General features: G+C 35.8%; 1 protein-coding gene across 3 annotated transcripts in view; it reads right to left on the bottom strand.

Annotated features, from left to right (window-relative positions):
- The window catches only part of PIAS2 (protein inhibitor of activated STAT 2), a 93,077-nt gene that overhangs the window by 42,144 nt on the left and 36,828 nt on the right, over window positions 1–14,105 (bottom strand). For all 3 annotated transcript variants that reach the window (XM_044664890.1, XM_044664872.1, XM_044664880.1), the window contains exons 2-3: window positions 9,526–10,000; window positions 16–100 (exon numbers count right to left, since the gene is read on the bottom strand). In XM_044664890.1, the coding sequence (XP_044520825.1) occupies window positions 16–100; window positions 9,526–10,000 (560 nt within the window). The remainder of the gene's footprint in view (window positions 1–15; window positions 101–9,525; window positions 10,001–14,105) is intronic.

Genomic DNA, 14,105 nt, shown 5'->3' with positions numbered 1-14,105 from the left:
AAAACCTCCTCTTACCTGGAAATGCATATTTCTCTTACTTGCTGAGGTGTCAATGCAAAAATAAAAAACTTCTCTTGAAATCTGTGAATACTGCTCTGAACTGGGGAGAAAAAAATACAATGAAAGATAACTTTTCAATAAAATTCTGATATTATAAAAAAGCCCATAATAGCCAGACAGTGCAGTACCTACAAAATTCCTAAGTCTATTTACCTCTGAAATACACTAACAAAGAAGTGACCTGGATGAATGTAATTCATGGTGGAAAAGGGTAGAAGTTTTTGAAAAGGTGTTTGGAAGAAATCTTATATTCAATTATTCTTCATCCTAAAAGCAATGAAGTAAAGAGCTACAATATTCATAATATAGACTCCTTCAAAGTAGTAATATTTCAATTATCTATAATGCCATCTAATGAAAATAACCACAAGTCATAGAACAAAGTTGTCAGGAAACAAATGGTCATTAGAATTCTATTCATTAGAAGTCTCTGGTGTCTTATTCAATTGTATTTTGCTGGGGAACGAGTTAGGGAGCCAATAGAAAGAAGCCCTCCTTAAATTCCACTAATGTAGTTATTAAATTCCATTAGTATAGAGCACTCCTGGGTGAGAAAACATTCACCAAAGCAGATTAGAACCTTACCTACAACTTAAAGAGACCTGTCTAGAGCACTGGGAGATTTTTGTATGTAGGTATATATATGTACAATACATACACATCTATAAGTATATGTATATATACCATATAAAAGTGGTGTGTGTGTGCACATGCATGCACATACCTATACCTCCTAAATACTTTCTTCTCTCTAGGTTTTCAGGACACCCTTCTTTCCTAGTTTTCTTTCTACCTATAGAACTGCTCCTTCTCTGATTCATGCCCTCTAACTACAGATGTGCTTTAAGGTTTGTGTTCTGGACCCTCTTCTCTTCTCCCTCTACCATCTCTATGTTAACAAGGTCTAAACTATTATTTCAATGTTAAGAGTGAAACATTGATCAGAGACGCTAAATTTTTTTGACATAGTAACTGATATGGAAGAAATCTGTTTAGGATTCCAAGAACTGTTTCCAAAGAAATACATTTTATTCCAGCTAATAAAAAGAGAAAATTCTAAATATGGATGCTACAAAGGACCCTAACAAATGCAAAAACAAAATGATGCTCTGCAGCTAGATGGCACAATGAGCAAAGCACTGGGCCTGAAGTTGGGAAGACCAGAGTTCAAATTTGTCCTTTTGAGGTTTGCTGATTGCTAACTGTTTAACTCTGGGCAAGTATATCTAGTTTTCTTCAAATGAAAAAATGGGAATAATAGCACTTACCTCCCCCAAGGTCAAGAGGATCAAATGAGATAATATTTTATGAAGTGCTTAGTCATGCCTGGCACATAGTAGGCACTTATAAATGTCTATTCCCTTCAATCCCCCTCCCCACCAACTCTCTTCCTAGTCCTATAACAGAACCCAAAAGAAGGAAAGCTATATGGAAAATAGCACAGGATGACAATTTCTGTTCCCAATAAAATAAGACTTCAGGAACAGGTACGCAGCAATCATAAACTAAACCTCAAACTACCAAATCCAGCTTCTACCAGCCTAGCAATCTCCAGACTTGATCAACAATTAGTATAGTAGCCAAATAAATAGCAATAGGGTTCCCAGATCCTCAAACCTAATGCCTTATTTACCTTTCCCCATTAATAAGTTCAATAGAGTGATTTATCAACAAGTACCTTTTCCTGAGTGGTTATTCTACCAAAGTCTTGGGAAAGGGAGATCAATACGCAGTCATATAACAACAGCTCAATAGCCTTATGAACAACTAATCCAACCTCAGGTTGGGCCTAGTGAGGTTAACTTTCTATCTAACCTCTCAAGGGTCCCAACCTGGGCAACTGTTAGAAGGAAACAAATGATAGGCTTAATCAATCAAGCCTGTCAGGGAGGAGAGGCATAGGTTATATCCATAGCTATTGTGAGAGGAGTGTGTTTCCTCCCTCACCAACTATAGTCAGCTTAGACCTTAGGCACCTGATCCCTCCTCCATTCATACGATCTCTTAGATCTACCTACCATCCATCCTCCAAGATCTAAAGGAGATCTAGAGAAGAGATATATAAAAATGTTATAAGGCCCTTTCATTTCTTTTTAACAATAAATAATTTGCTTTTATGTATTTATTTTGCTTGCTGCCTCTCCCATTTGATTCTAAGTTCCTTTAAGACAAAGACTAACTTTTGCCTTTTCTTTCTTTCTTTATCCTTTTTGTTTTTTAAACTTTTACCTTCTGTCTTAAAAACAAAACTATGGATTAGTTCCAAGGCAGAAGAGCAGTAAGGACTAAGCAATGGTGGTTAAGTGACTCAGGTAGGATCACAAAGCTAGGGGGCCAGATTTGGATCCAGGATCTCCTGTTTCTAAGCCTGGAAGTCAATCTTTTTTATTTTTTTTATTCCTACAGCTTAGCACAAGGTCTGGTAGTTAAGTGAATACTACATATTTAATGAGTGTGTGTACATATATGTATAGTTATAAATGTAAATATAGCTCTAAACAACTCTCAGTGATAGAGAAGGTGCTTTAGTAAAAGGAGTTTCCTCACCCAGGATCTCTGTATACCAATGAAATTTCAGGTCCAGATCACACCCCATACATAAAATATTAAATAATGTACATCAATCAAATGCTAAACATGACTGAAAACACATGTATTATTTGTAAATTCAATATCTAGTTAACAATAATTATCTTCTTAGAATTTAGGAGGAATTTTGAGGAATAAGCATAGCTTAAAAAATTGTGATAAAGGGGGCAGCTGGGTAGCTCAGTGGAGTGAGAGTCAGGCCTAGAGACAGGAGGTCCTAGGTTCAAACCCGGCCTCAGCCACTTCCCAGCTGTGTGACCCTGGGCAAGTCACTTGACCCCCATTGCCCACCCTTACCAATCTTCCACCTATGAGACAATACACCGAAGTACAAGGGTTAAAAAAAAAAAAAAAAAAAAAAAATTGTGATAAAATAATCATGGCAAAAAAAATCAATAATTCTAAGAACAATATGGTTAAATTTTCTAAGGAAACCCTCGAAAATTTGAATAAATGCCCTTTTTTTCCCCTCTCAATATAATTCCTCAAAGTTATAGACACTTTGGTGAATTACTCTACTAAGAGCAGTCCTGGCGAGAGCTTAATAAGGCAACTTCCTCCTCTCATTAGAGAAATAGTGGTAGTATGATTTAGAATGTGGTACAGAGGATGTCCATCAGCAGTTTTGCCAAATGTTTCTCTTTGTTACAAGGAAGAGTTCAATGTAGAGAGGAAGGGGAAATGACTGTGGTATAATACAAAAGGCAACAATAAAAATTAAAATAAAAAAATATTATTTCCTTATAGCAAAGAGATTCAAAATCATTTCAATGACTATGGAGCTGCAAAGTAGCAGATAAGATTCATGGGATTATAGACTTAACAGGAGAAGGGGTCTGTCAGAGTTTAATAAATCTAATCCCTTAATTTTACAGATAAGGAAACTGAAGCCAACAAGGTGAAGTAACTTGCAAAGTGGCTCACACAGCTAGTGAGGCTGAGAGTCTTCCTGTCTCCAAATCTTTTGCTCTAGTCACTACATTATACTAATATTTTTCTCCAATGGGAAAAAAAGCAAGGGAATTTTTTTTTAATTTTATATAGTTGACTAAACATATTCCTTCTTTGCTAAGCATTCTCTCTAACCACTTTATTCAGTCATGAGTGTAAATGCTGAGTATCAGAAACAACAATGGCTATTGTTCCATTAAATAATTTTTTTGTTACCCTAAGAGTCTCTAAATTGACACTTATCTGCTATGGGAACAAGACACAAAGGAAAGGCATAGAAACCAATTTTACTTTTCTAACACACCATCTTCACAATATAGTTCACACATTTATTAAGCTAGGCTAATATTAGTCAGCACCCTTCCTATAGTTCAGAAGAGCAATGAACTTAAAAAGACTCAGCACACACAAACTATTCCACCACCTATTAGTGGTACTGAGAAGCACCAGTTATGGAACAATAAATGACATCCTTACAGGATGATGTGAGCTACTGCCCCTATATTATAACTACAAACCACAGACATAATCCTATTACACAAGTCTGATTTCACTCTACCCCTATTAAAATTTTCAGTGGCTTATAAAATACAAGTCCAAATTCCTCAGCTTTCTTCAGGACTCAATAGAAGGGTTCCATCTTGCCTTTTCAGCTTCATCTTATAATAATGTCCCTCCTTGTGCATATTACAATCTAACAAAGCTTGTCTTCTGCCCACTCCCATTTCCTTTTATTAACATACTACAAGCACAATAATTCCTCTTTCATGAAATATATCTGTAACAGGATCTTCCTCCATAATGTTATTTGAGTGATTCATTATTCTTCTAATGTAAACAAGAGTTTAACTTGTTTGTCCTATACTAGATCACAAAAAGTTTTCTTTGTATGTCTCCTAAAACCTACCATAGATCTAGGAGCAGAAACTAGTAATACTTGACTGATAACTGAAAAATGCAACTATTATATCAAGGCACTTTAAAAAACCTTAAAGTCATATAAGAACAGAAGGAATTATTATGGTTGTCTCTTTGAAACATTAATGGAAATTTCAGATAGAATTAAGAATTGTGATATGGGTTTAAAAAAAATCTTCCCTGAGGCATTAAGATGCTGACACTTGGAGGAAATTAAGTGTCTCAGTGGATTGAGAGCAAGGCCCAGAGACAGAAGGTCTTGTGTTCAAACCTGACCTAGCACTTCCTAGCTGTGTAACTCTGAGTTAGTCACTTAACTTTCTGTACAGTACTGATTCCAAGGCAAACAGTAAAGGTTTAAAAAGCAAAGATGCTAACAGTTATCCACCACCTTAAAAGTAATTCCAAACCCTTCTGGTTCTGGTTGGAGATATAAAAGCCAATGCTAACACAAGGTTTTGAACACAAGTGACTAGTAGAAGTACCATTAATAAAAACAAGAAATAAATAAGGAAAGGTAGGTTTATTGAAATGGGCTGAGTTGGCTATTACTACACTTAAACTACAAATAAGGAGTCTAAGTATATAAGAAACTAGTTCTTTTCTTTGGAGAAGAGTGGGACTATGATTGTAGAATAATGTATTTGGGGGGCATTTTGGTTTGCTTTTGCTAGCTATGATTTTAAAAATAAAGACAAAAAACTCTTTCTTTGAAGTGTACATGTCTTCAGTTCAGAGGTCTCAGAAGAGCCTTTTGTCCCAGAGAGCTTTGGTCCCAGCTAGCTGCTAAAAATCTGGTTTTTCCCTGTCTTTCCCAAACCTTTCTTTTCCTAAACCCTAACCTAAATAAATCCAGTTAAATATCCCTGGAGTCTAGCCTGATTTTGTTCTGCTCTGAAGCCCACTTCTAAAGGGCTCAAGTTAATTTCCCTCCTGGGGCTGGGGGCTACCCTGGCTTCCTTCTCTTCTTTTCCCTTCCTTCTCCCATCCTTCTTTTACCCACAACTGGTCCAGGCTGGAGAGAGGAATTTAGAAGTCATATTTAGAGACGCTGAATGCTATTGGAATGGATGAAAACTTGGGGGAAATATAACACCCAGTTTATATAACTAATTTCTACTTCAGTGATTCTTATGAGGGACTTATGATAAAGAATGCTATTCACATCCAGAAAAAGAACTGTGGGAGCAGAAACACAGAAGAAAAACAACTGCTTTATCACATGGGTCAATGGGGACATGATTGGGGATGTAGACTCTAAGCGATCACCCTAATGCAAATATTAATAATATGGAAATAGGTCTTAATCAATGAAAAAACACTTCAGTATGATTCTAATTGAAAATTTTAAATGCCAATTACAATTTATACCAAATAATACAAATTTCCTTAAAATCTTATTTTCCTCATTTGTATTCTGAATTTAACATTACAAATAAGAATGTGCTTTTTTGCTATTGATAAAAATTAAAAACTATAAGCAACAGCGAAGAATGGTAGTTTCATGCCATCTCTGCATTTAAGCCATAATAATTCAGCTTTTGCTCCTGTTTTTCTTGAAAATGCCAAGTCACCCAAATATACAGATACAATAGAGGGGAATAACTTATTCAAATTTTTTTATATCAGGAAACTTTCAAGTAGCCCAAAAGTGAAGAAAAGATTTATAATCCTGCCTCTTAAAAATAAGCTAAAGGGGAAGCTAGGAGCCTCAGTGCATGGAGAGCTAAGCCTGCAGATAGGAGGTTCTAGATTCAAATATGACCTCAGATACTTCCTAGTTATATGATCCTGGGTGTAAAAATAATAAGCGAGACTGTAAAAATAAAGGACAAAAACTATGCAAATAAAGGTTCAAAATTGTTCAGATACTTTTGGTAGATGTAATCAAAAGTATCTTCAGTAATAAAGTGAAGTGAAGCTCATAGATGAACTTCCCTTCATGGCCAAGCACAAAGACACTAAAGAGACTCTTGTTAAAAAAATAAAATAAAATATTTATTGAAATATTTGTTTTATTTATTTTTTTTAAGCCCTTACCCTCTGTCTTGGAGCCAAGGCAGAAGAGTGGTAAGAGTAGGCAATGGGGGTCAAGTGACTTGCCCAGGGTCACACAGCTGGGAAGTGTCTGAGGCCAGATTTGAACCTAGGACCTCCCATCTCTAGGCCTGGCTCTCAATCCACTGAGCTACCCAGCTGCCCCCTACACTAATCCTTCTTGATCTGACTAACCCAAATTTATACTATTCTAAATAAAACTATAACTATTATCCCTATAATTCTTAACTTCACCTCTAAGTTATAAAAATAACAAAGGATAGCTGGTTGAGTCTCAACAAGAATGAAGTTAGGACTCTTACTTAGCCTTAGCAGACTCAGAGTCCAAACTTTTTGTCTCCTCAGAATTAAAACAATCTATAAAAACAGTAATAGTCAATAGTGTTTCCCAAGTTAGAAAAAGAAAACACTAAGCTCCTTCAAGTCTTTCCCTCACAGTGAGAGAAAGACAAAGATGTTACCTCCTCCAGCCCTTAGAGAAAGTCCCTGTGTGACTCTACCAACTGACAGAGACTAACTGCCACTGCCACACCCAGAAGGAGTAACTGTCACAGAAAAACAGTTACAACTGTCAACATTTGAAATTGACAGTCTGTCTCAGCTCTGCTTCAAACTCCAATTCTTTCTCAAGCCAGCTTCTCTACTTCTTATCTCTAAACTAATATAACAATACCTAATTTCTAATATCATCCTTATACAGGTAAGGTCACTTAATCCCGATTGCCTAACCTGTTCCTCTCCTCTGCCTTGGAACCAAAACTTTAGTATGGATTCCAAGACAGAAGGTAAGGTTTGTTTTTTGTTGTGTTGTTTTTTTGTTTTTTTAATAAGCAAGTCAAGAGATACTTTTGTTAACTACTAAGAACTCAATTTCTCTCTCAGGTCATGGCACTGTCATTGCTTGGGGAAAATACCATTTTAATTTCTGTCTCTAGAGATACACTGATGTTTTTCTGCATAGAAAATGTAACCTCTTGTGCTTTCAACATAACCAAACCCTATTTATCCTTTAAGGTCCAGGTCACACCCTAATGTCTTTTATGAAGCCTTCTTCTTTCAACAAGTATTACATAATTCTATGGTGTTTTACCATAACAACTCTTTGAGGTGGACTGTGCTTTTTGGCCATGCTTGTAATAAGTTCAATACTGTTGAGAGTTCCCGGTAAAAGATCTTCTACCAAAGGAAATTAGCAACTTTTCTATACGATCATCTCAGAAATGGAAGCTAGGGGCACCCAAATTTAGTAAGTAGCTTACCCAAAAGTCACATAGCTAGAAAATAGCAGAGCCTGACTCTTAAATTTAGTTATTTCCACAACCTATACTCTGTCATGGTGCTTAAAGTTCAAAAAAACAGTATCAATAAAGATCCTCCGAATCTCAGTTATCCTCCTTTTCTGAACCTCTAACGAGACTTAGTCTACATCCTACTTTTTATAACAATTCTATACTGTTCATATTGTTTATTTCTTTCATATGGATTATTTATGTCTTCTTAATTAGAATATAAAATCCTTATAAAGAGAGGAGCCATATTTCACATCTCTAAAATACATCACAATGGCAAGTTATTAAGAATTATGATACTAAGAGAATTGGAAATTAGAAATTAACAAAATGCCTAGGGTCAAAGAGCTGGGAAGTGTTTTGAGGTCAGATTTAAACCCAAGACCTCTCAACTCCAGGGTTTGTGCTACCTAGATGCCCAGATTATGAGAAGTTTTTAAACGGCTACACATCAAAATTTCCCAACTCAAACACTTGAGGATAAATATTTCTGAAAAAGCATGCTAAAAGAGTTTTTAAAGCCTTCTACCTTATTATATGAAGGCAAAGAGTTTAAGGAACAAAGTACTGAAAGCAGTCTTCCCTTTGTAACCTAAAGTGAACGTGTATACACATATATGTATGCAAGTATATGCATACACACACATGTATGCATATATAGGGATACACACATACATGTATGTATATGCATATACAGACATATATCGAGCTTCACTAAGCTTTTCTGCTAGCAAAACCTTTATCAAAATTTCATTTTGAAGATGTTTTATTCTTTCCCTTTAAACTAACTTACTTTAGGGGATAGGACAGAATAGGAAAGAGTTACAGTTATTAGCTAAATGTAAGATGTACATTTTTAAATGTTCCAAGGTTATAAAATGCCTTTTACCAACTCAAAATATTTACAAAATTACTAAGTTTGTCATTGACACTGTCTAGTACAAAATAACCCTGGGATTTTTTTTTAAGTCAAATCAAGGAATAAACATCCATTTTAATGGAATTGAAAATTATAGTAAGACTTGTTTTTAATAATTATTTAAGGTAAAATCATAGGGTCTAGATGGATCTCTAAAATCCTATGATCTTAAACATTACCATTCATTACATAACATGGTGCTTTTAGAACCATCCTCTTTAAGAAAAAAAGAAAATAACACAAACAGTCCAGTAGGAATGAAGAAGCATTAAAAGTCTTTCTCTAGCTTTAGTCTCATACTTCTTTCATAATCATTTCTCATTGGAGAATTATGGGCATTTCAAGAATATATTCATCTTTTTTTCCTGGGCCTTTTGTCTTATTTCTCAGGCCACTCCAGATATGGAATGCCCGTCTCTACTCTTCCTCCTAATCTATCTTGTTCTTTTCTTAAGTCATCCTCTTACTAATCACTGCAAGACAGGGACACAAAAACTACAACCAGAGTAACACTAGATCAAAAAAGCTTCAGAGACAAAAACCACTTTATCAAACATCCAATGAATGTTTTTAAAGACATTACTACATAGAAAAAAATTAATATAACCTTAAAATCAAATTCTAGACAAAATATCTGGACAAATATCTTCCAAACTATCCTATAGTCACTGGTACAGGAACACTAATCAATAGCTGACAGCTTAGTCTATTTAATTTCTAACCAAAAGAAATAACACTTACCTAAACTTGTAGGTTTGATAAGAACATCAAGAACATCATAGAAGGGAAGGCTTTTCAGCTGAACATCAGGGTGGACAGGAGGAATTGGGGGAGATGGCTGCTGCATCTCAAATGAAGGCTTAGTATCTTGGAGGACCACTGAGCCAACAGGAGATGAAGGAGACTGAGGTGTGACCGAAGTAGAAGGCAATGAGTGGATCCCAGCAACAGTCAAGTCAGACTCCACAGGTGATGAGCTACTGTCCAAATTGAAAACTGATGGTTTTATCGTGGACAAATCTGAAAGACCTTCAATTGTTCGTGGGTAACGCCGTCTGTAAAGTTCTCTGATTTTAATCTGAACTGCTGGGCTACAGCCACTCTTCAATAAATGCAAAGCCCTCATCAGGAGGTCATGCTTGCGTCCACTTTTATTACGCCCAGCAAAGCCTAATAATACTTGTAGTTCAGAAACCCGAAAACTAGAAACCATATTCTAAAAAAGAAAAAAGAAAAATACATGAGCCAATAGTCCCTTCTCATGAAAACAAAATGCTACATACAAAATACAATGTAGTCTGGTTTATCTTCTAGAACATTATTAACCAGCATTTTCACACACCCACTACATGCCAATCACTACTTTTATAGTGATTCTAAGAAATTAAAAAGATCTTGAAGTACCTACTAAATCAGAGCTAAATTAAATTGTATTCTGTATTATTTTAACACAAAATCATCTTGATTAGGAGTTCTTTAAAAGCTGGCAATCCATAACATAGGATACTCATTCAATGAGCATTTATTAAGGTATGAATGTGCCAGGCAGCAGAGATAGAAAATCAAAATTAAAATGGACCATGGCCCTTAGCAAGTTTATAATCTAGGGGTGGAAACAGCATGAGAAAGTGTTCTAAATCTCTAATAATTAAAGAAATGCAAATCAAAACAACTCAGGTATCACCTCACACCTAGCAGATTGGCTAAAATGTTAGCAGGGGAGAGTAATGAATGCTGGAGGGGATGTGGCAAAATTGGGACGTTAATGCACTGCTGGTGGAGTTGTGAACTGATCCAACCATTCTGGATGGCAATTTGGAATTATGCCCAAAGAGCAATAAAAGAATGCCTGCCCTTTGATCCAGCCATACCATTGCTGGGATTGTACCCCAAAGAGATCATAGATAAACAGACTTGCACAAAAAAATTTATAGCTGCGCTCTTTGTGGTGGCAAAAAACTGGAAAGCAAGGGTATGCCCTTCAATTGGGGAATGGCTGAACAAATTGTGGTATATGTTGGTGATGGAATACTATTGTGTTCAAAGGAATAATAAACTGGAGGAATTCCATGTGAACTGGAAAGACCTCCAGGAATTGATGCAGAGTGAAAGGAGCAGAGCCAGAACAACTTATACATAGCTAAGTAAATGCTAAATACATTTAAAGGCTGAGCTGAGTTTTGGAGAAAGCAACAGATTGTAAGAGACAAAAGGTGAAAAGAGAATGAAGTTAAGGGATGTGAATCAGTCTAGGTAAAGAAAGACATGAGATAGAACACTATGTAAGGAGAACAGGAAGTAATAATGATACTATAAACCATATTATCTAATTTAAAAAAAAAAAGACTATCATCCAGTTATGTTAGAAAACTAAGCTTGTTTGTCTATATTTATTTAGTAGCTACAAAATTTCTGTCCAATTCATGTTTTACCAAAACTTTATCTTCTTAATCATTCATCCAGGCCTAGAGATGGGAGGTCTTGGGTTCAAATCTGGTCACAACCCTTCCTAGCTATATGACCTTGGGCAAGTCACTTAATCCCCATTGCCTAGCCCTCACCACTCTTCTGCCTTGGAACCAATACACAGTATTGATTCTAAGACAGAAGGTAAGGGATAAAAAAAAAATTATCATTTTCCTAATTCTCTGTCAATGTATCAACATGCAATGGAAGTAGATTTTAGAAAGCTATGACAGTGGAACATAAGTTCTGGCTGAGTCCTTGAATCAAGGTAGAAAGCCTTCAAATCTATGATTGGAATAAAAAATGTGGACCATGGAATGATAGATAGATAGATAGATAGATAGATAGATAGATAGATAGATAGATAGATAGATAGGTTTGTCTCCGAAAACCAGTCAACTTAAGATTGAAAACATTTCTCATTAGAAAAGGTAATTCAGAAATTGAATTATTTAGGCTATCTACAGTCAGGAGTAAGGTAAAAGGAAATATACACAATGATGAAATCAAAGACTTTTTAAAGTATTCAATTAAGTACTTTTCACAATTATAGCTAAGATAAAGGTGAGATAAAATAGACAACTTTGCATGAAATTGAAAAGGATCTGCATGAAAACCACTGCAGGTAGGATAAAGGAAATAGTTCACTAGAAAAATCTTAGCATCAAATCTTTTAGATTGATATCCAAGATATGTAGGTAACATTACCATAAATATATAAAACCAATAGGTAAATGGTCAAAGGAAACAAAAGAAAAATTGCAAACTAGTAACATGAAAGATTGCTTCAAATTATTAGTAGTAAAAGAATAAGTCTAAAGTTTCATCTCACACCAACCAATTGACAGAGAACAAAAGGCTGAAATAATCAATAATACTGAGACTATGGAAAGAGTTCCCTCTTTCCCATTAAAATCCTATTAGTGGGGGGATTCTGGTTCAACTTAGAATTATTGTGGTGAGGGGGATGACTAAACTGTTCATACACTTGACTCAAACCACTGTGAAACATCTATCTCAAGGACATAAAAAATAGAAAGAAAAGTCCATGTTATAAGAAAATATTCATCAGTAATTTTTGTGGTAGCAAAGAACTGGAAACAAAAAAAGTCCATTGATTAGAGAATGGTTAAATAATGGTACATAAAATTAATAGAACAGTACTGAAAAAAACAAATACAAAGAATTCATAAAAACATGGAAGTCTCTATATGACTTTCATCTTTTAAGTATTATATGACTTTCTATAGAGAAAAAGATTCAAAAAGGATTCAAAGCACTCCTTTACAAAAGAAAAGGTGAGTAAATACAATCTCTAGGCAGAGTACTACTTGAAGAGTCAATCAGTTTCTCAGACATTAAAGGGGCAATTGGCATGGAACTGTTTCTACAGCAACACCCCAAATTTTTCAGAGGCTATCTAAACCACAGAGGGACTTCTCAATTTGAAAGGGACTATGTATTACCCTGTGGAAAAGAGGAGTTTTATCAGAATGTCAGGGTAGCCCTACTGGCAATCCCACCCACATTCAGTTATCAGAGGAAGCTAATGGGTTACTGAGTACTGTAGGAGGAAAAATGAATGAAATACTCCAGATAATTTTAAATTAAAGGATTTAATAACAAAAATGAGAGGGAAAGGGATTCCTTCAGTTAAATCACTTAAATGAGCAGAGCACAGAACCAGAGACCCACACCTGCCACACTTTAACCAAAGCAAAGCTCAAGCTCCCAAAAAAGAGCCCCGTAGCATGGATATAAGCCAAATTTATCTTCCAAGCCCCTGTACATCAAATGAAGACATACTTAAAAGGATGCTGGGAATTTATCCCAGGTATGGTAAATTTTCTATCTGCACATTCCCCCCTGTGATCCTTTGGGAGACCAGTCTCCTCAATGGATCATTTTAAACATAATTAACTAAAGTATATACAATATTTACATAGGGAAAATATAACAACTTGGGGATAAGGAAGCAGAAAGGAATCAAAAACACAACCAAATGGGGGCAGTCCCCTTTGGTACAACTAAGTACATATAAACAAATGTATTCAACCCCCCCCCCAAAGTTTAATTCTGCACTTTCAGTTTGCTCAGGAACTCCTGGATCTAAGTGTTAAAACTAATGGTTTGGCTAAATATATGAAAATTATAAATCTTTTATTTATAAAGTAGAGAAATACAAATGGGTAGGAAAGACATTAACCTATCTAACTAAATATTGTTCCAGTGCTTGGCTCAGCCAGGATTTGTTAACCTTCAATCTGAATTAAAATATCTACAGAAGACAGGAAGGGAAAACCAGCTATCCACTCACCCAAGACCAATGACTGGAGAGCTGAAGGTGACTCCTTAGGCCTACTTTTCTTCTTTGAGCTGACCTTCTTCTTGAAGCCAACTTCCTTCTTGGAGTGACTCTCTTCTTGGAGTTCACTCTCTACTCCTTGGAGTGACTCTCTTCATGGAGTTCACTCTCTACTACTAGCCTCCTTCACCAGCCTGCCTGCTTTTGTGGTGGTTTCCTGTCCCTGCCCCTTTTCATGGGGGCCCATCACAGTTTCCAAATTGTCTGAGTTGTCACCTTTTGATTCACACTTTTCTAAGTATGTGAATTCTTCTCAACTAGCATCAAGTAAGGTGTGAACTCACTAAGTGTTTTTCAAGCTTCTCCCACCTAGTTCAACCTTGTCAACACAAACATTCAAAGTTATTGCCAACTAAAGTGTTAACTCCAACTAGGCAAAGAGAACAAATGATTCCCTTTTCACAAGTCTGAACTTAAAGAGAACCAAGAAATCCCTTTTACATGGAGCAGTGTGTAGTCTCTGCAGGCATCTTCATGATGCCTTCTCCAA

Source organism: Gracilinanus agilis, chromosome 1 (genome assembly GCF_016433145.1).
Source record: "Gracilinanus agilis isolate LMUSP501 chromosome 1, AgileGrace, whole genome shotgun sequence".
Lineage (NCBI taxonomy): Eukaryota > Metazoa > Chordata > Mammalia > Didelphimorphia > Didelphidae > Gracilinanus > Gracilinanus agilis.
The sequence above is the reverse complement of the archived record's forward strand: the minus strand, read 5'-3'. Positions and strand labels throughout refer to the sequence as shown.